At 36.7% G+C, this 22,477-nt stretch overlaps 1 protein-coding gene across 2 annotated transcripts in view; it reads right to left on the bottom strand.

The window, feature by feature from the left end:
* Positions 1-296: 296 nt before the first annotated feature.
* Positions 297-22,477, bottom strand: part of PLCL1 (phospholipase C like 1 (inactive)) — a 307,752-nt gene continuing 285,571 nt past the window's right edge. The window contains exon 6 of one of the 2 annotated variants that reach the window (XM_054585880.1): positions 297-660. In XM_054585880.1, the coding sequence (XP_054441855.1) occupies positions 640-660 (21 nt within the window). In that variant the 3' untranslated portion in view covers positions 297-639. Of the gene's footprint in view, positions 661-6,771; positions 7,069-22,477 lie in introns of those variants that run through there. The other variant, XM_054585881.1, reaches the window with a different exon arrangement.

Here is a 22,477-nt window from a genome sequence, read left to right on the forward strand (position 1 = left end):
TAATACTTTTCATGATTATTTGGAAACTATTTCAAAAAGAAAAAATTCATGAACCATATTCTCTTACTTAGAATTTCTTTTTTTTACTTTGTTGCTCTATTACAGTTGTCCCAGTTTCCCCGTTGCCCTCCCCTGCTCCAGCCCCGCTCCCACAGTCAGTCCCCACCCTGTTGCCCATGTCCATGGGTCATTTATACAGGTTCCTTGACTAGACCTTTCCCTTTCTTTCCCCCTTATCCCCCTCGCCCCTCCCCTCTGGTTGCTGTCAGTCTATTCCTTGTTTCCATGCCTCTGGCTCTATTTTGCTCATTTGTTTGTTTCGTTCATTAGGTTCCTCTTATAGGTGAGATCATATGGTATTTGTCTTTTGCTGCCTGGCTTATTTCACTTAGCATAACGCTCTCCAGATCCATCCATGCTGTCACAAAAGGTAGGAGTTCCTTCTGTCTTTCTGCTGCATAGTATTCCATTGTGGAAATGTGCCATAGTTTTTTGATCCACTCATTTACTGATGGCACTTAGGCTGTTTCCAGCGCTTGGCTATTGTAAATTGTGCTGCTATGAACATACAGATGCATGGGTTCTTTTGAGTTGATGTTTCAGGATTCTTTGGGTATAATTCCAGCAGTGGAGTAAATCTCAGAGATGTCCAAACACTCTCTACAAAAAAAAAAGATCAGTGTATAATCTGACACTATTAACAAATAAACAAATACAGAAACCAATTTCTAAAGCATATTCTCTTACAATTAGATTTTTAAAATCAAAATTATAATTCCTTAAATTTTCATGTTAAATTCCTCCTCACAACTAAATTGAACTGATAGCACAGATAAATTAATTAAAAGTAAGAAATTCATTGTGATATTTCAACAAGAATAGAAAAAACCTCTTAATTTAATGACTGCTAAAATACACAGTTTTAGGGCAAAAGCCCTTCGTTTCTACAGTGGAGGTTGGTCTGTTGTGGAACATCTGGACCAGAGAGCAGGCTCGGAAACATGCTTCTTGGAGCAAAGAGAAGAGTTACTGCTTAGAGGTGGGACTGGCTCACAGGAGTCAAAGTCAAATGAAGAAGCTACAAGGGAAAAGTGGATTTGTTCTGGTCAAGGAGCAAACTCAGAGTATTAGCTGATTTATTTTCATGTGGTGGCCTGGGTGAGATTTTAAAAAATTTTTTCCAGAAAGCTGCTTGAAAAGCTCATTGAAAATTGGAACACAGACGGGAATCAATGGACAGATCATGGAAACAGGGAAACTTCCAGAGTGTGGAGGAGAAGCAGCAGTAACGCTGCCCTGAAAGGAGAGGAGAAATTCAGAAAGTGAGGCTGTAATTCTATACCCAGATCTTTTTCCACCTGCCCCCGGTTGCTCTGCGGAAAGGGAGAAGGGCCTTCATGGGTGCCATGACTGAAACCTGATCCGACTATGACAAGGACTGTAAATCCAACAATCTTCTGGGCCTCCTCATCAAAGTGCTTGGGTTCCACACTCTCCTGGCCCCACACACCTGGCAGCATTGAATTTTATGAGGGAAAACAAAACCCAGAATACGTGGTGTCCCAGGCATGGAGATACTGAGGAAGGACACTGCGGGAACCCTGAAACCCAGACTCTCCAGCTGACAAGGTCAAATTACTTCTACTACATGTGCTGACAAGTAGCAGCGACAGCACATCTTCCAAATAAAACAGATAAGGAGAACTTTAAGAATACATGACATTAATATTAGCTACTGAGCAAAGCCTCCAGTCATTGCAGTTACAATGCCCATGAGATTTTGTTTGATTGGCATTTCCCATTCAGCTGTGCTTCATCGCTTTCTTGAGAGATAAGAAGTGCTATAAAATATTCTTATAAAAGCCATTATCTTTTCCTATGTCAATGGTTTGTTTTACCCGTCAAGTGATTGAGAATTTGTTGTTGAGAAATGCTAAAATCTATAATTACATAAAAAGGCAGATAAAAAGGACTATTAAGCAATGTGCCAGGAGCTGTTAGGACGTTTGTTTTAGCAATCCCAAAATCTAAACATTTATGCATTATATTGTATAAAGATTGTGCAGAAGAGAGAACAATATGTATACAGCATATCTGGAAATGTACAAAGGCAGAAAACAAATCTATCAATCTCCAAATAAACAAAAATATTCTATATGTAAAATATACACTCATATATTTATATATATACCCCAATATATTTGAAGGTATATTTCAAAGAAGACCTGGGAAATTTTAGAGAATTTAGAAAAAGTTTAGAGCTTAGAAGTCCATTTATGCCTAATGCAACCAGGATGTCAGCAGCATGTTCACCATGATGAAAACATGAAGGAATAAATTCCCGCTGTGGTGTCCTTGGAACTTCCTTGGGTTTAAGCTTATTTCAGCTATGAGTTCAACATATTTGGATGACTTACTCTTCTGGTTTCTCTTCTCCTGTTCACAAGATACTGCTAAAAATAACTACGGAAGAATAAAAAGTTACCAAATTGAGAGCCAGTACCTATAACTTCTGGGGTCTTCCTCAACAGAGAAGCACACCCTCGCTTCCCCAACAGAGGAATGGGGATCATAAAGCCTGTTACAAAACATAACAATGTTGCAAAACTACATCTATTATATTTTCTGTATACTATAAAGAATCAATTTGAAATTTGAAATTTGAAAATGTTACTATTTCTAACAGCATGAAAAACATCAACTACCTAAGCATAAACCTAATGAAAGAGGTACAAGGCCTTTACACAGACATCTATAAAACTGTGTTAAGAGAGATTAAATAAGACCTAAATAAATGGATGGATTGGACACTAAAGTTTATACAGAAATGCAAAGAACCAAAAATAACCAAGAAAATATTGAAGAAGTGGAGAGACCTACACTCTCTAATATCAAAATATTATAAAGTGATAGTAATTAAGACAGTGTGCTGATGTTACCAGGACAGATACAGACCAGTAGAAGCAGAGATTCCAGAAATAAGCGCGCGCGCACACACACACACACACACACACACACTCTCAGGTGTTTCATCTTTTACAAGGACAGCACTGCCGAGTTGTGGATGAAGGACAGTACTTATAATAGATGGGCTGGGTCAGCTAATTATCCATATTGTGGGGGGGAGAGGATTGAAAATGGACCTTTAGCACCACATGTGACAGACATGGGGTTAAAATTCTTATTAAATGCCTCTCAAAAATAAAGAATAGAAAGATAAAAATTTACCACCCCCCAAAAAGTGATCAGAAAACAAAAATAGATAATCTATATGAGATTATTTATAGTCAATAAACATAATATGTGCCCAATCTCACTAGAGAGTAAAGATCATGGGAAATGAGAAAAATTAAATTTAGTATTAGCCAAGATTTGAGTACTCTCATAAACTCCTGGTGAGAATTTAAATGGACACATTTATTCTCTGGAGACTATTTGGCAATGTATCTCAAAATCCCTAAATACATACATATTTTTATACTAAATATACTAAATATATATGTAAATATGTAAGTAAATGTATATGTAAATATATATATCCTTTGACTCAATAATTCCACTTCTAGAAATGTATACTAAAGAAAAAGTTGAACAACTTTGCAAAAATGGATTTCTGTCACTGCAATGCTCACATAACAAGAATTAGGAGAGAAAAGTCTAACAATAGGGAAGCTAGTTAAATATGTAATAATAATGCACATGATAAGATGCCATGTCATTATTATAAAAAATTATTTGGAACCAGGATCGCCACGTAAGACATCCACAGAGGCAGGATGTAACATAAAGGAGTAAAGGGGCTCTTTGGCAAACTAGACAGCACATGCCCCTTTTGGGAGGGCAGCTCCAATTAATTGCTGCCAAGTAATAAGTGTATTTGTGTGGCAGGGTATTGTCAGAATACTCAGAGACAGTCTAATCTAATTTTTTTCTAATCTATATATTTAAAAAGTAGAAAATTGAATTTTTATGTGAAAATTCTTGATTTCTAAAAGCATCCATTGTTTAAGAATTTTAAAAAATGATTCAGTGGTCAAAAAAAAATACATCTTTTGTGAAAACTCTAGTACATGTATGTGTGTGTAGAATAGATACACATGATGTGTTATTTATATTGTAAAAAGGCTACTACAAAAGTTTATGTAAAATGATCTCACTTTTGTTAAAAATGAAAGCATAATTTACATGTATGTATAAATTTTAAAGTTTGAAGGGATATAAATTTAAATGTTAATAGTGAGTGATTTTTATTTCTTACACATTTTTCTGTTTTTGCATTTTTATATTAATCATAAATATTTGTTTATCAGAAAACATGATAAAGTTCTTTTTATCTATGATTATAAAGGAAAGAGTTAATAGTTTAATTTAAAATTTTGAGAACTAAATTAAAAATCAATATTACTAAATAAATATTCTTGCACATACACCCAGAGAGACCAGAATTCAAAGTCAGCTTTTCCATTTACTATGTCAGTGGCCTTGGGCTTTCTCATCTATAAAATGCCAGTGATAATGCCTTCCATCTCTGCTTCAAATCCCCTTTGTAATGTAAAAATTAGTAAACAAGAATAGAATTAATATCTACCACTCTACCTTCTTAGCATCACCAAAAACTAAGTGTAGAAGGGAGCTTTTTCTACTGCAATTCAAGTCTGGGAAGGACATAGAAACTCATAGAGCATAATAATGAAAAATATTTTGTTTGCTCTTCCTATTCCATCCAGAGGTAAGACCATAATGGGGATCATCCCCATTGTACTTCACTCCACACCAGCCTCTAAAGCTGCTCTCTGCCCCAGGCCTCACTCCTTATCTAGAAACCACGCCAGTGCAGCAAGCAGAGACTGGCTGATAACCCACTGCCAGAAGTAGCGTTAGATGAGGTGGAATCCATCTCATGTTCTCAAAAATATTTGGGACGGTCCTAAGTATGAGTGGAGCTCCAGGACAAATGGAATAAATTAAAATTAGATTTGACCCTCAGGTAAAGAAGTGACTATTTTCTGAGAGCTACTACCCTTTATCTTCTTTTTGCTGTATCACCAGCAAAGCCATGGATTTCTCCACGTTGAATTCAGGGAGGTGAGGAGGTCCACAGGTGAAACCAACCGTACGGTGATGTACAGTGGGCTTTGTTTCTGTCCATATCACTGCTTTTTCATCATGAGGAACTTAGATACATGCATTCCACTATTCCTTCTACCATGCAGATAAGTATGATGGAAGGGAAAGAAATTTTTTCAGGCTATTGTAGTACCATTTGGAAACCTACCAAAATGAGCTCATGTACATCCCCAGGTGCCCGGTTGAATCCAAGGAGAAATTTCACTGTATCTGGTCCATGGACATATCATATCCTTTAAGATATTTCTTATAAAATAACCAATTTTCATTATCATTCCTTTTTTCAATTAATTCACAATAAAAGGGAACAATAAAAGTGTTGTTTCACATCTTTACTCTTTCAGTAATGTGCAGCATGAACATAATAGTGTTAAGAAGTCAGAAATAACTTAACACAGTAGCTATAGAAGATGTTTATATTTGCAAAATTTCAACAATTATCTTCCCTAGGTTCCCCCAAATTAGTGTATTTGTTAATCAAATTAATTAAGAAGCTTTTCAAAATAAAAGCAATGTTTTAAATAAATATATTTTCATAACCATAGAACATTTAGTTCTCTTGGAGGTAACAAACATATTACACTCAAGTACTTTATGAAAATATTAGGGCAAAACTGATCTAGATGCAATTACAAATGTACCCTAATTAGCCTTTTGCTTCTTTTTTTGTTTTTCTCCATGTGTTAAAATCACATCATAGACATTTTGTAATCAATTAGTTCTTACATCATCAGGAAGATGTTATCTGACCCACAGAATTTATAACAGGTCAACATGATGATATGGTATTGTTTGAACAATGTCATTAAGTTTAAATTTATTACTCTAAATTAAATGCTATCAAGCCAAGACCCCTTAGTTGCTCATGTCCACTATAGAAAATGAATGCTAGACTCCCAGTTTGGAAGAATGAGATCTTCCTACAAATCCCAACCTTAAAATGTAACTAAATAATATTGTCACATCAAAATCCTAATTACAAAAGAGCTCTTACTGTGTTTTAGAGTACCACATAGGTGGGTATAAATTCACTAAAGATCAACTTTTCCACTGAAATCATAGCTGCTTAGTAAACAACTGCATAAAACTTTCTAGAAATTGATTTTATTTAATAAATAGTTTAAAGAGTTCACTAACTGAAGAAATGACTTTTCTGATCCTTCCAGAAATTCTGGTCATTTGTCTGTCATTCATGTTTATTTCTAATGTGATTATTAGAAATTTTTCTAATCTATATTTATTCTATCAAAATATCTATACATTGGTAAATTTGGCTTTCTTCGATAATACACTATATTAACATCTCTGAATTAAATGACAAAGGTAGAGAAGTAAAGCTAAACACAGCAACAAGTTCTAGTGAATGCTCTTTAGAATTTTAGATTAACAAATTTTTCCTAAAATGATACATTAATAATTTACTAAATGAGTAATGCAACATAGAATAGATTTTAACAGAATCTCTCTCTCTCTCTCCCCCCCCCCCACACACACACACATACACACGCACATTTACACCCACATCCATACATGGGTATGTACACACATCTCAGAATTTAAAACACGGTTACTAAACATTTTAACTTAGATAAATTAACTGCATTAAAATACTGATTTTGTGAAAATATCTGTTTATGTCCAACATCTGACAGATGGCATCTTTTTGTGAACATCTAAAAAGCTTAAAGAACAAAAACCAGAAAGGAAACAACAGAGCCTTTGACAGAAAGGACGGGTGAAGGCGCCGATCCTGCGCGGTCACAGCTTCCCGTTCTCCTCGCCGCCCTCCTTCTCCTCTATGGCTTCCAGGCCGCGCTTGCCCTTGGCCTCGGCACCGCTGCTGGGGGCTTTGCTAAGTCCGCAAGACAAGCACGCCAGCTGGATCTGCTTCATGTTTTCTATAGCTTCATTCTTTGCATTCTTCAACAGATCTCCTTGGCCCTACAAACAGGCAGAAATATACACCAAAGAAGAACGTTATGGGCCAGGCATATCCTGAGTGACTATTGCTCAGTGCGGAAACACACACAGACCGGAGAACTCACGTTTTCCAGGATCTAGCCCACGGTCCTTTCCCAGCTATTGAGGGTCTTTGCTCTTTAAGCCCAGTGTGTCAGCCTGAGTCTTCCCTATCCGCTCCGTGGCTGCCGGCAGCCCCTTGAGATTCCCGCGCTCAGGAACAACCCCAGGGGCCCATCCCGGGAGCGTGCCAAGGACAGGGGCCCTTCCACCGCCCCGGCAGGAGACTCCGCAGGCTGCTGCCGCGCACGCCCACCCAGGCCCCGCGTTCCCGCCTGGCCTCGGCAGGAAACGGGAAAGAAACTCTGCCTTCAGGAACTGAAAATGAAGTCGGCCCCTCAGTGTACAAGAGCTGGCCAAGCAAAACATCTTCTGTAACGTAAATTATGCACCCTCAGCTTGGCTGATTTTCAGTTTTCTGGGTTATCCTTGCAAGCTGCCTTTTGATAAATTATTAGTTACCTATATCTCTCTGTCTTTGTCCATCATCCTGAGGAAATCATCAGCTACCAGTTACATCAGTGCCCAAGATATATCTTTTCCCATTATTTTTATTTCTTATTTTAGTTTATTGTCATAATGACCAAATGCACACACTTTGGTGCTGGCCCAGGGGCCTGAAGAGCTAAGGGTGGGAAAACTGGAACATGTTTCCAAAAGTGCACAGACAAAAGAGAAAAGTGACTCCTTCTCCCTCTGTCCTCTCCAGTCGCAGGACAATGCCTGAGCGTATGACCCAGACACTGTGAAGGACAGTGTGGGCGGCTGTGGGGGTTACACAGATTGCTGGGGGCTTCCTCTACAAAGCAGACACCCGGAGAAAACGTGGCTCCTATTTTATGCAAGGTACTCCATGATACACTTATTGCTTTAATTTGATGAGTGCTTTTTCCTTAGGATATATAAGGAAGCTTATATTTTTTAAAATGCCTCAAAATATATCATTCCTCAAAATCTATATAGGTACTTGTCAATTCTATCTTATATAATAATAGTTAAATCCTTTGATTAACAGCCTTTGACTAAAAGGAATGAATAAGTAGGGATTTGCCTAATATTTTTGTTAAAGTAAACAACCCAATCACCTCATTCATGGAAGGGATTTTAGAAGCAGATCTGGAAGGTGTGCATAGTCCAGCCTTCTCACAAGGAGAAAAAGAGCCAAGCTTGATGCGCTTGTGTGGCTGACCGAGGCAGGGACTGAGGTCCAGGCCTCCTGCCTCAGGTCAGTGCCCTCTTCCACGTACCATGTTTATAATTTAGACTGAGGAGAAATTCTGGAGAACAAACACTCTGTCAGATATAGATTATCGAAGGGAAAAATTGTCACTCAACCAGCAGAATTTGGGGAGTCAGTTCTTAACAGTGTGTATAGAGCGAGTCCCCTCTGGTCACTGAAAAACAAAGTCACACTCACTTTGAAAAGTGCAATTCTTATCGTAATAGTAACTGCATCTACAGTCACTCAGAGCAGGCACTCCTCCGCCTTTGTGCTTCACATACATGTTCATTCACTCATGTGTCACAGTCTCCCATGAGACTGGCACTTTTCTTATCCTCAGTTGATGAATGAAAAAAGAGCCCTGAGGCCCAGAGGGGTGACCTTCCCCAGAGCCCTACAGCTGGTAAGTAGAGCTGCGGTTTAAGGAGAGTCCAGCAGTTGGCTCCCGAGTCTGTAGAGTTAACCACGACATGATGTAGCATCTCTTCTGGGCAAACCGTGCACTCTCTACAAAACACTTTGCAGCTTCCTATTCATTGTTACCCATGGAAACAATACAGATAAAAAAATCATTACCCCTGTGTCACAATATGACTGAACTTAGAGATGGGATCTAGCGAGTCAAGAAGATAGAGTACACCAGGAAGGCACTGGCAAGAACAGAAGTCAGAATGTCTCAGTTTTGCTTTTAGCTCCAGCAGTTTCTCCCTGGGCTATTTTCTTTTTTGTAAAAATGAAAATATCCTTCTGCCTTCCTCACAGTTCTCAAGCTTAAAGAAAGTATGTTGACAAGCTATTAGTGATTTAAATAATCACAAGTAAACTATGCTCTTAGGTGATGTGAGAAGTAATTAACATAGCCTTCTATTATAATAAATATCTTGGTACTGTGCATATTTTAATGTAAATTTTACTAATTTGTGTTAATTGCATCTATAACAGTCTATTTAGAGAGGTATATATTGCTACCGTTTGCACAAATAGAAAGATTCCTTTAAACATCCAAACTGTATTAATAAAGAGATTATACACACACGCGTTTTGAGAGTATTATTTTTAAGAGCTCTTTTTTCGTTCAGCTTTGAAATTTTTCTCAAGAATTTTAAAAGCATTAACAAAAGCAAAATTGGTATCTCTCTTCATCACAAGAAAACAGTGAAACACGCGAATATATCAAGCATGATGTTACTAGTTATTGCAGAGCACTCTCACATCCTTCTCCTGCAGCAGGTTATAAAACATATCTAATTAGTCAGTAAGGATGCCATTTCATCAGCCTGAGAGGTGGCTTCTAGGCCTAAATGCCAGATGGTGCCAGTTCTGCTAAATAGAAGTCAGTCTCTCCAGAAAACAATGGCCAACGGAGGAAACAGTTTGTGCCAGTGCAGAGCACAACCACATCGCCTCCTGATAACCAGGAGACGGCTCGCCCTGGCTGAGCCGTGCGGGCGGAAACAGAAGGAATCAAGCTGTTGGCTAAGAGAAGAAGAACAAAATGAAAGGCTAAGTTATGAGCATTTACACTGAAACAGGTAAAAATTTTGTTTTCTATTTTTTTTAAATAGGAGAAATAGAAGTCATCTTTCTATTTTATGGTTCAAGGAATCAACTTATTCCTCCTGATGAAGGTACCAGGACCAGAAAAGACTCATCCTAGGAAAAACTGTGGAGAAGGTGAAGTTTATTGTTAACAGGAAGCATTGTGGCATTTTTTTCTGAGGCCGACTTTTCCCATTTTTTTGTGCAGTGACCTCCCCTGACCCACCAGCATCCCTCTCTGCTCTGTCACACTTCTTCTCAAGCTCCCCCAGGAGCCAGCTTACACCGTATCTCCTCCCTGAAAGCGTCATGCTCCTGTGTATCATTTTCCACAGGCTGCATTAGGCATTCAGATCAGCTAAGCCATTTATAAGTCTTGGTGGGTAGTATGTATCTAAGGAGTACTGTAACAGGGCGCTTCTAAAGCCTATGCTCAAAAATTCTCAAACAGAGAACTGGGAGAGGGCGAGGGAGAAGAGAAACCCAGGAAAATTAATTTTACTTGGTGTGATATAAATTAAAACACCTCTTGGGTACTAAAGTCTGGGATTGTCATGGCCTGGAAAGTAAAATGAATGTACAATTTGATCACTGAAAACTCAACCTGGAAGAAATGTCAAGCCAATGCTTCAGTGCACCAGCAACCTCATGGGAATGCATAGTTTTTCTCTCTCTGGTACTAGGGATGCTTCAGGGGGAAAATGAAAAAAACTCCTTTAACCCAAAAGAGAGTCAGAGTAACAGAAGGCATCTCAGACAGACTGGCGCTGGGGGGAGAGCAGGACTATCAAGTCTCTAGAGCGAAGGTCATCAAATCAGCCTCCGTAGTTCTTTGGTTTTGGAACACAAGAGTCCATGGAAATCCCAACGCATTTAAAAAGCAACACTTGGAACTATAGGAAAACATAGAGAGATCACTATGGAGATTTTAAATTAAAAATTAGCAATGGTTAATTATGTTTTCAAAAAGAGGCAGAAGACATTCAAAACCAAATCCTTCCAGCTGCATTAAATTACAATTAAAATACATTATCTATAAATCAAGAAATATATGATGCAATTTAGATTGTAAATGGAGCTGCTGCACAATATCACCACAATTTTTATTACTCCTAATAAATGTGTGACTGAAAATAAACTAACATTTATTGAACACTTAATATACTGGGTGCAAACCAATTAGCACACATTATCTCATTATATCATAACCATAAAAGGGGCTGGAGTCCTAAGTGTAAGTTACTATTAGTTATATATTTGTAAGTTATCTATTAGTAATATATTTTATTATCTATCAAAAACATTTAGGATTTTTGTTATTCCTATTCTTACGAAGAAATGCAGTTCCCCCCACTGTTTGAAAGTAGTTTGGGCTATATCCGGTACAGTCACTTACAAAGGCCTCCGGGGCTCCTTCACACCCCTTTTCCCAAGAACTGCGCCGATTCTTGTGAAGTTAGGGCGCGGAAGAGCAGAGCATCATAACGAACGTTCTTATCACGGGTGAAGGAAAACATGTGGGTTGTGTCAGGGCACACCACAAATATTTAAAGCAGCCAAATGAGACTCTGGACATGGAGAGACCCTCGCATATACACAACCAAACATAAACAAACGCAGCTCTGTCCCCAGGCAGGCTAATATGGGTATTTTTCAGCATACAGTCCATGAGACTGATTCCCCCCGCATGTTCTTTCCCTATGAGAGTCCACGCCCGCAGCTAGAGTCGCCCATGGATAACGCCGCAGTGCAAGCAGGCCACAGGCAGCATAGTGGAATTAGCAGCTCTTTATTTTTCCAGCTCTTTTTTGGTGGACAAGACATACTCTGGTGGGCTGCGCATTATTACCATCTTACTACCTCGGAAACCATGCTTTGGGGGAATCTCTGTATTACATAAAGAGGTTAAATATTTTACTCTCAAGTGATAAAAACAACTTTTACAATGTCCTATATTTAAAAATTAAATAGCAGGTCAAAAATGTGTTGATGTCATGACAGATGCATTTCTCTTGATGCTACATTTCTGAAATATTGGGTAAAACTATGCAAAGATGGCCTGGAATCCTTGCCCTCCAGAATGAAAACTGAGCCATGCACGGAATGTAAAGGAGATGTTAAGAAGTTACAGAGCATAGAGGTGCAGCCATTAGGAGATTGACTATGTACTAAATTCCTTAACGGCACATAAATAGAGTTTCCATTGCATTCAGTAATCAACATTCAGATTTCTTATTTTTCAACACCTTAGCAACCAATACTCACTACTTAAAAAGTTGAATTTTCAGGGGCTGGGCTAGGCAGAGGACAAAAGGGGAAAAATTGGAACAACTGTAATATAATAACAATAAAAACTTTAAAGAGAAAAAAATGTTTAGGCTGACTTTTAAGACTCAAGAAATATGGATGAAAAATTGGAAAGTACCTCTAATCTAAAAGTATTGGTTTAATGGAGCTTTGTATGTTATTCTTCTAAAATTCTGAACTCAAAACAAATTAAACATTGCTTTTCAAACCTTTATCATGTAATGACATTAAATTATTTTATTTTTATAGGAACAGAAAGGGAAACAAAAAATATGGAAACAAAAAATAAATGTCTTCTTAGTACCTGAGAATCTAGTTCTGAAGGAAGAAGATTTATAAAGCATAGAAAATATTCTAAAAAAAATTTAAGAATAATTTAGTATCAAATAGAAAGCAACATTGCAAAATAAAGCAAAACGATATGTTCAATAAGCATGACCATACAAAAGCTCTAAAATATTGGAGTTATACTCTGTTAAAATTCAACAAAATTAAAATAATATTCAAAGTTAAATGTGAAAACATGTTTTAAAGCCCAGACAAATTAGATCTCTTTCAACATTTCTTTCTCAACTAACATCTTACACCGTTATAGTAGCTTTCTCGTCAAAAAATCTTGACTAACTTGAACATTGAAAGAATGAAGAACCCTACTTGCTTCAAAATGGAAATTAACTGCATCATAAGTAGAAAACCTTTGTATTAACCATGGTTTTAGAAAATTGTTTTTAATCTAGAGGAGACTATTTTTGTGTCCTTGTATATATAGAATACTATATATAAATGAAGTAATTTAACATTATTAAAATACTATTCACTAATATTAAAAGTGTAATTGTATCACACTGATAAAGATAACAATTATATTATCATCTCAAAGGATGCGTAAAACTCATCTGATAAAATTCAACATCCTTTTAAAATAAAAACGCTCAACAAATTGGGTATAGAAAAAAATGTACCTCAACATAATACAGACACTATATGAGAAGCCTACAGGCAATGTCCTCAGTGGTAAAAGGATGAAAACTTGTCACCTAAAGTCAAGAACAAGACAAGGGTGTCTACTGTCACTATTCCTATTGAGCATGGTATTGGAGGTCCTAGCCAGAGTAGCTAAATAAGAAAAAAAATAAAAGGAATCCAAATCAGAAAGGAAAAATTAAAATTATCTCTGATTGTAGATGATTTGGTCTTATATATACAAACCCTAAAGACTCCACCAAAAAACTGTTAGAACTAATAAGTGAATTCAGTAAAGTTGCGGGATACAAAATCAACATACAAAAATCAGTTGTGTTTCTATACACTAACAATGAACTATAAGGGATAGAAATGATAAAATTTTAATTAAAAATCATCAAAAATAATACAATACTTAGGGATAAATTTAACCAAGGAAGTGAAAGTTTTGTACATTAAAAACTACGAGACACTGATGAAAGAAATTGAAGAAAACACACAAAAGAACTATATCTCATGTTCATGGATCAGAACAATTAATATTATTAAAATGTACATACTACCCCAAAGCATCTGTAGATTCAATGGAAGTCCCATCAAAACTACAGTGACATTTTTCACAGAAAGAGAAAAACAATGCTAAAGTTTATATGAAATCACAAAAAAATAATTTAAAAAAACCCAATAGCCAAAGAAATCTTGTAAAAAAACAAAAAAAAGTTGGAGGCATCACACTTTCTGATTTGATTTCAAACTATATTATAAAACTACAGTAATCAAAGCAGTACAGCACTGGCATAAAAACAGGCACATGGGCAAATGGAACAGAATTGAGAGCCTACCAATAAACCCATGCATATATGGTCAACTAATATTTGAGTCAAGAATATTCAATGGGGAAAAGATAGCCTTTTCAATAAATGGTGCTAAGAAAACTGGATATTCACACATAAATAAATAAAATTACACCCCTACAGTATACCACTTACAAAAATTATCTCAAAATGGATTACAGTCTTAAATGTAAGACTGGAAATCATAGCACTCCTGGCAAAACAATTAAGGGAAAACCCTTCTTGACATTGATACTGACAATGATTTTTTGGAAATGACAATAGAAGCATGAGCAACAAAAGCAAAAATAAACAAGTGGTACTACACCAAACTAAAATGCTTCTTCTCAGTAAAAGAAACAATGAACAAGATGAAAAGACAATCTACAGAATGAGAGAGAATATTTCCAAACCATATATCTTTTAAGAGGTTAGTATCCTTAATATATAAGTTGCTCTCTATATATTTGTATAACAGCTCAAAATATATAACAACTCAATAGCAAGAAATAATAATAACTTGATTTTTAAAATGGGCAAAAGACCTTAATAGACACTTTTTTTCAAAGAAAACATAAATGGCCAGCAGGTACAAGTAAGGGTGTTCAACATCACTAACCATCAGGGGAATGCAAATCAAAACCACAGTGAGATATCAAACTACCTTACACCTGTTAGAATGGCTATTAGAAAAAATAAATAAAAAGCACTGGCAAAGATGTATAAAAAGGAAGCCCTTGCACACTGTTGGTACAGCCACTATGTGAATCAGTACATATGGTCTTCAAAAAATTAAAAATAAAACTATAGGATCCAGCAATTCTACTTCTAGGTATATTGCCAAAAGAAATGAAATCAGAATCTCAAAGATATCTGTACCCCCATATTCATTGCAGCATTATTTATAATACTCAAGCCATGAAAGCAATCTGTTTGTCAAACTGATGAATAAAGATATGAAATATATGTATCTACAGGGGTGGGCAAAAGTAGGTTGAATTATCAGCTATCATTACCTAAAATAGTAATCATAAGTTAAAATATGAAATAAAACAATAATAAGAAAAAGACAAATAATACAAATAAATAATGCAATAATAAATAAATAATAATACAAGAATAAACTCTTTCACATACTCTGTAAATCTCTTTTGCAAAGGAGATATATCTCTCATATCTTTTACATATAACATTTTATTCTATATATATCTTTGATATTAACATACATAGAAAAATATATATATATGATGAGAAAGAAGAATTTTCAACAACATAGATGAATTTTGAAGACCTTGAAATAAGGCAGGGAAAGACAAACACTGATTGATCTCACTTATATGTGAAATCCAAAATAACAGGACTCATAAACATAGCATCTATCAGTGGTTGTTAAGGGCAGGGGTTAGGAGAAATGGGTGAAGGTGGTCAAAAGGATACAGACTTCTAGTCACAAAATGAATAAGCTCTGGAGAGCTAATGTATAGCATATTGACTATAGTTAACAATAGTGTACTATATACTTGAAAGTTACTAAGAGAGTAAACCTTAAAAGTTTCACCACAAAAAAGGTAATTTTATGAGGTTATGAATGTGTTATCTACCTGTATTGCAGTAATCATCCCACAATATAAACATATATATAAATCAAATCAACTCATTAGATACCTTAAATTTATACAATGTTATATGTCAATTATATCTCAGTAAAGTTGAAAAATAATATATAATCATAATAATAAAATTCATGTAATCCAATAGCAAAAGTGCTAACAACAGGTTCTATTAACTGTGGGTGATGTTTGCATTCATCAATAACATCTACCACACTGAGATGTAGTTGTTGAACAGATCTTTAAAAAAATGTACAAAATTTAACATGCCCACTTCCCTTTTGCTGTCCCTAAAAATACATTGTCCTACATTATATATATGTGAACTGAGACACACCCACCTCCTCTCTTTGATTTAGGAACAATGGTGATCTCTTTTAGCTATCAATGAGAACTTGGGCTTTCATCTATCTATTCATCAAGCAAATATTTGTTAAACATTTACCACATACCAGACTATGTTTTCGACCTGTGGTTCTCAACCTTATCAAAACCAAGACCCTTTAAATCAAATGCTTTGTAAAGCTCCATTCATTATCCTAAAATGAAAGTCATAAAAAATATAACTCGGTTATATACATTATTAAAAATTAAGTAAGTATAGTATCCTAGCTATGACATAAGGAGAAATAAAAGACCAATCATTTAAAACGAAATAATATATATGACCCTGTCTAGTGTGGCTCAGGTGGTTGAAACATCATCCTGTAATTGAAAGATTGCAGGCCTGGTTCCTGGTCAGGGCACATGCCCGGGTTGCTGGCTTGGCCCCTGGTCCGAGTGTGTATAATCCCCAGTCTGAGCACATACAGGAGGCAACCTATCGATGCTTCTCTCTTGCATCAATGTTTGTCTGTCTCCCTTCCTCTATCTCTAAAAGCAATGAAAAAAAAAATGTCCTTGGGTGAGAATTTAAAAATACACACACACACACACAGTAATATGTAAATGCCTGGGCAGGCACTCAAGAAACCATAATGAAGTGGACAGATGCCTGTACTTATTTAATATGGATTCATTTATATGTAAAGAGAAATAAGAAGATCAGATGCCATCCCACACAAAAAAATATATAAAAAAATGAAAACGTAGATGTAATATACAGACAGACAGTAATATAAAAATAAATAATGGCAATAGATCAAACTTATTTGCATATAATAAAAGAAGGAATAATCTTAATTAAGGTAAGGATGACATGCCAAAAGAAGTACAGACACTCCCCGTGGAGAAAAAGTCTGATAATCCCACAAATGAGGAAGTATATGATGTTCATACATCCCACCAAAGTTGCTAAATCTTCAAAAAGACCTCAAAGGGCATTTTTCTTGTGATTGATAGTATCAGCTTCTACTTTGCAGGAGGATGCCTCCTGCAGACTGTCAATAATAAAAAATAATGTTTCAAATTAAAAACAACATCTCACTTCCCAGTTCATTCCAGTATTACTGTATAATAAGTATACAATAAAGTAGACAATTCCCAGAGTGCATAAATTATTCAATAATTTGAAAATAATATCTTCATTCATTTAGGCTTCCCTCTCAGTAACTCATACATTGGCTTTTCATGTAACTTCTAGTAAAAAATTAATGTAATGTACTAAATTTCTTCAATTTGTATTTAGAGGGTTTAGTCTGGCAGGGTTTAAGAAAGTCTTGCAGGGCAAGGACAATTCTCCCTTATGCTGCGCTGTCCTAAAGTGCAGGACATCCAGGATTCCTGGCCACCACCACCAAATGCCAGGAAAATCTTCCCAATCATATCCCCAATTTTCCAAAATACCCCCTAGGGGGCAGGGGTACACCCATTAAGAACCGCCGGACTACACCGGGGATGCTGAGCACAGATGTCCTTCCTGACCACATAGAATTTAAGTTTAACTAGGGATACAGACATAAGTCAAACAGTCATAAAAGTAAAGTTATGTCTAAACACAAGTTGTGCTACATGCTTAAATGAAAGGACATGATGCTGTGAGAACATGCAGTCTAGAAGATCAGGCAAGGCTTCCCTGTGTCAGTGACAACTGAACAACAATTTGAATGATAGAAAGGAACCTTCATTTTTTTCTGGACATATTATAATGAGTAAAATAGTAGATGAGGGTCATTTGATGCTTGTCCTCAATCCTCCTACTGTCTTAACAGATACAGACATAAATAGTATAGGAGAATGTCCTAGAAGGACACTGCCTCTATGGTACAGCACCAAAAATGGCCTAATACATTCTATTTTTTTCTTATATTTTACTTACTTAAAATTTATTTTGTTTTCTTAGCTTTTATACCTAGAAAACACTGAGAGTAGAAAATACTCAATAAGTATTATTTAATGACAACATAATTTTCTTCTGCTAAGAGATCTTAGCAATTATTTCAAATTTTTTTAGACATTTGAAGGACAACTATTGGTACATTTTTTTTATCTTTATAGATGAAGAAATGGACTCAAGAAAACTAATACATTGCCCAGGTTCACACAGGAAAGAAGTGTGAAAGAAATAACTAATAATGCCTGTTTCCCAAGCCAATAGACATTTTTTCTTCACTGTATTTAGATATATCACATGATATGATCTTCAAAATACAAAGAAAAAACAGCTTAAGACCCATTTGGTTTAAAAAAAGAAAAATCATTTGATAGAACCCCATGAATGTCCCACAAAAACACTTTGATGTGATTTCTGCCTTCAATGTGGCAAATTTCAGAGTTTGAATTTAATAATTTTAATCTGAGCCAAAGTTTTGAAAAACCAAAACACGAAAGCAATGGTAGAAGATTCATATGTGGAAGAAGTGTGGAGAAGATGAATGGTCTTCATCTCAAAGGCATCATCACAAGCCCTAATAGATCAGACCCAGAAAAGAAGATTTTATAAGAATCACCTTCATTGCAGGCACCAGCTGGACATTTGCAAGGATGCTGCTAAGGTGAGGGCTTCTCAGCTAGTTCTCAGGTCAGGTCTCTGGGACACCAAAGCTCCTTGCAGTGCCCATGAGCTCCTAACAGCCTCCCATCCAGGGTGGCTGCTGATGACAGCAGCACACACAGCTGAGTGGCAGAGCCAGAGCCCCAGGATTGAGGAAGAAACATTCTGATTCTCAGGATTCCGCATTTCTCTCACATAAGAACAATTCGGTCTCTCACATAATAATCATGTTGCTGTTCAATCGGTGAACTTATACTGTGACCTCCACCATCAGGCTACCTGGTTTCAAAGCCCGGCTTCCCTACCTCTTAGCTTTTTCATCTTGGAGAAGGTCATTAGGTGCCTCAGTTTACTCGTTGATAAAATGTCTATAGTAATTGTACCCATCTCTGGGCTTATTGTGAGATTAATAAAGACAATGCAGGCGACTCCCTCAGAATAATGCCTGGGATACATGAAAATCTCTGATTGTTAGCTATTATTATTTTTCTCTAAACAGAAAATGAAAAGGTTTACATAAGTGAAATGTTCTGTTATCAATAATGATAATGTTATGGATCTCTACTGTACTCTACCTTATCAAGTGTGAGGAAACAAAATGATGTTGAACCCTAAAAAAGATAAGCTAGTGAAGGGGTGGGAATCAACTGTTAGAACAAAATTCAAGATTGATCACCCATCAGTCCTATAAAAAGACCCCACAGTGATTAATTAAAAAGAATAACAATTGGTCCTGGCTGGTGTGGCTCAGTAGACTGAGTGTCGTCCTGAGAACCAAAGGATCACCAGTTGGATTCCCAGTCAAGGAACACGCCAGGGTTGCAGGCCAGGTCCTGAGTAGGGGGTGCACAAGAGGTGACTACATATTGATGTTTCTCTCCCTCTCTTCCCCTCTAAAAATAATAAATAAATAAAATATTTTTTTAAAAAAAGAATAACAATTGCATTGATGTGGGAACTTTCCTTGAGGACCCCTAGAACATGTCCCCCTCCTTACTCTACAAGCTTATTTTCTTGTAATTTAGAGGTTACAGCATTGATCAGTGTAAAATACCAAAGTGTTTCTCACTATTGAAATTTTTTTTAAAAATTTAAACAGCTTTTTCATTTAATCAAGGTGAGAAAACAAAAATGTACTGAAATCATGTCACAAAAAAAATTAATGATAAACATTATCTTTTGTGACAGAACCACTATATTTCTGAAGATACCATAAGACAGGTTCCTACAAGGGTGCTCTGGCTAAGAAGCCATCTGTCTGCTTTGGGCAAATGCCTGCGAGCCTAATCCACTTACGGAAAATGTCAACAAAATACCTCAACACCAGTGAGCTGAATAATAGAAAACTCCGAGCTAAACTTTTAAAATGTGATTCAGCTGCAGAAAGCTCTATGACTGCAGGTTTGTGTGACGATACTGGCATCCTGAAAATTCTCTTGCAGTCATTTTGACAAAAGGACTGTTCGATATAACAATAAGGAGTTGCTGCCTGTTGGTCCCACTGCTCTCTGCTCTTTTCTTCCCCTTACTGTGATCATCTGCCTCTCTGTCAACAGCTCTAATAACAAAGAACGGAAGATTAATATCAACCTTTGGCAAGGTGACAAAGGTAATTAACTGCATTTCAAATGCAGCTTTAGGAATGGCTGGTCATCAAGCACAAAAAAACAAATACTGTTTAAAAGTTCCAGTATCTCAAATTAACTTTTCTTGGATAATAAATGACCCTGAAATCTGAGTTCATACTATGATTGTGAGTGCCATAAGCCAAACACAGAAGGAGTTTCTACAGAAACCTCTGCTAAGCCAACTCATGCTCTTCCCATTTCAGAAAGAACACTTACAACAGCTTGAAAGAGGTAGGATGCTCCAAACCCCTGAACAGACAAAGGCTACAGAGATAGTTACTAATATTATAAGAATATTTCTAAAAATGCATTCTGGTATTTGCTTGGTAAGGTTTACTCTAAGAAATTCACTGATGACATTGTTTAAATTATTGGCTACTTGACCCATCCAAAATATAAATCCACAAAAATACCGGAATAAAAGTGTAGATACAATAACAGTGGTCCTCAATCTGAAGGAACTGATTGCAGAATGCCTTCAAGCCTTCAAGCTGCTTAACCACCCCCTCAGTGCTGACAATTTCAGCAAGCAAGTGGTTTTTGGTGACATCTGGTCGTGTGTTGCACAATGTCAGGGGCACAATAGACACTGCTTTCTATGTGCCTCTGGTCTAAATGTGCCCTTTTACAAGGGCATTTATTCTTTATTCTCTGCAAAATCATAATGCTTTTAAAGAGGCTGAAATTGCGCCCTTTAGAACACCATGGTGAATGCAAGGCTAGTCCAACAGTGGGCCTGCAGGTACCCATTTACGCTGGCATGAGTTCTAGGTTTAGTGTCGGTTGCGGTTGCCAAATAGCTATTAACAAGACATTGTCAAAGGGGCAATGTCCCTGCACCCTGTATCAATGGGTGGGTCACTGTTTCATTAAAACAGCAAGGCAACCATCAAATGAAATGGGCTACTTCTTATTAATAATTCAATTGGGGAGCGGCCAATTGGCCCCCTCCACAAAGGCTGTTTAGAGATTTGGTCATTGAGGAGGAGGCCTTCACTGTGGGTGCCCCAAATCCAGCAAGGCATTTGGCTGAACACCAGACTCCTTGTTGCTCCAAGGAAATGCCCAGACCTGTTTTCCCTAATGTGAGACTCACGCAAGTTTCAGATCTCAAAGTCAAATCAAACAACAAACTCCTAGCAACACATTTTCCTTCAGCTTATGTTTATTTTTAAAATTATGCTGCATAAAAGTTGAACTAAAAGCATCTATGTTTTCCAATAGTTCATATTATGTCATGTTGGCTTAATCAACTTATCTATTCCCATCTACTGATCTACGCATACTTCATCTTAAAAACCTCACTAGGCATATCATAAAAATAAGGACATGTTACCTAACCATAATTCTATCATTAACCCTATGAAATTAATATTCACCAGCAATTTATCAGATATGAAGAGCATATTAAATGTCCACAAATGTCCAGAGCATCTTTTATAATTCTTTTTGAAAATCCTGGGTACAATCAGGTTCACATATTTCCAGCATCTCCAAGGACAGTGAGTGTTAGAAGAGAACATGAGGAAACTCAACAGCAGGTTCACAGCAGTTAAGTACCGCTTCCTTTGAAAGCCATTCATTTCCACAGCTTTACTCTCGTCCACTTTATGAAATGTGCACCATTAAATTATGACATACACTTGTCATAACATTTCTTCTGAATGTCAAATATCACCACTCTCACACTCTTATTTTTCAATCAACTTTACAAATATGCCTGGAAAAATCCCATTCAATTTTGCGAGTGTCATGCTGACACCTCCCAAAATGCTCTTTCAATCTAGGCCTCAGATTTCTTCCCAGAATAGATGACTGAAAGCCAAACTATCAGAAACTAGTGGGAAAGAACATTCTATTCAGTTCCAATGTTTCAATAGCTGATATAATAGGCCTTAGCTATGCAGACCAAAACATTCACATTTTTAGAAGAACTTTAAACTATCACTGTGTAGAAAACCCAGAACTTCATTTGACAAGCCTTGTGTTGTCCTGTCCATGGGCATAGGCTTTGCTCTAGAAACTAATCCAGACTGAACCCGAGCTGGGGTGGTCCTCCTATGTACTGTAAGAGCTCACCTTCCCAAGGCACTGTCAAAGGGCACCTTCCCTGCACCCTCTACTCAATAGGTCATTGTGTTTTGTTTTTTTTTTTTAATAACAGTAAGGCAACTAACAAATGGAATGGGCTACTGCTTATTAATAGTTATTTAAGGAGCAGCCAACTTGGACCAAGCATTCACACATGGCCCCGGGGTGGCCGGTCAGTAGATGCCCAGTGACCTGTGAGCTGGCCT

This window comes from Pteronotus mesoamericanus, unplaced genomic scaffold, assembly GCF_021234165.1.
Source record: "Pteronotus mesoamericanus isolate MK-2021 breed Mesoamerican mustached bat unplaced genomic scaffold, CSHL_Meso_final contig_90, whole genome shotgun sequence".
In the NCBI taxonomy this organism is placed as follows: Eukaryota; Metazoa; Chordata; class Mammalia; order Chiroptera; family Mormoopidae; genus Pteronotus; species Pteronotus mesoamericanus.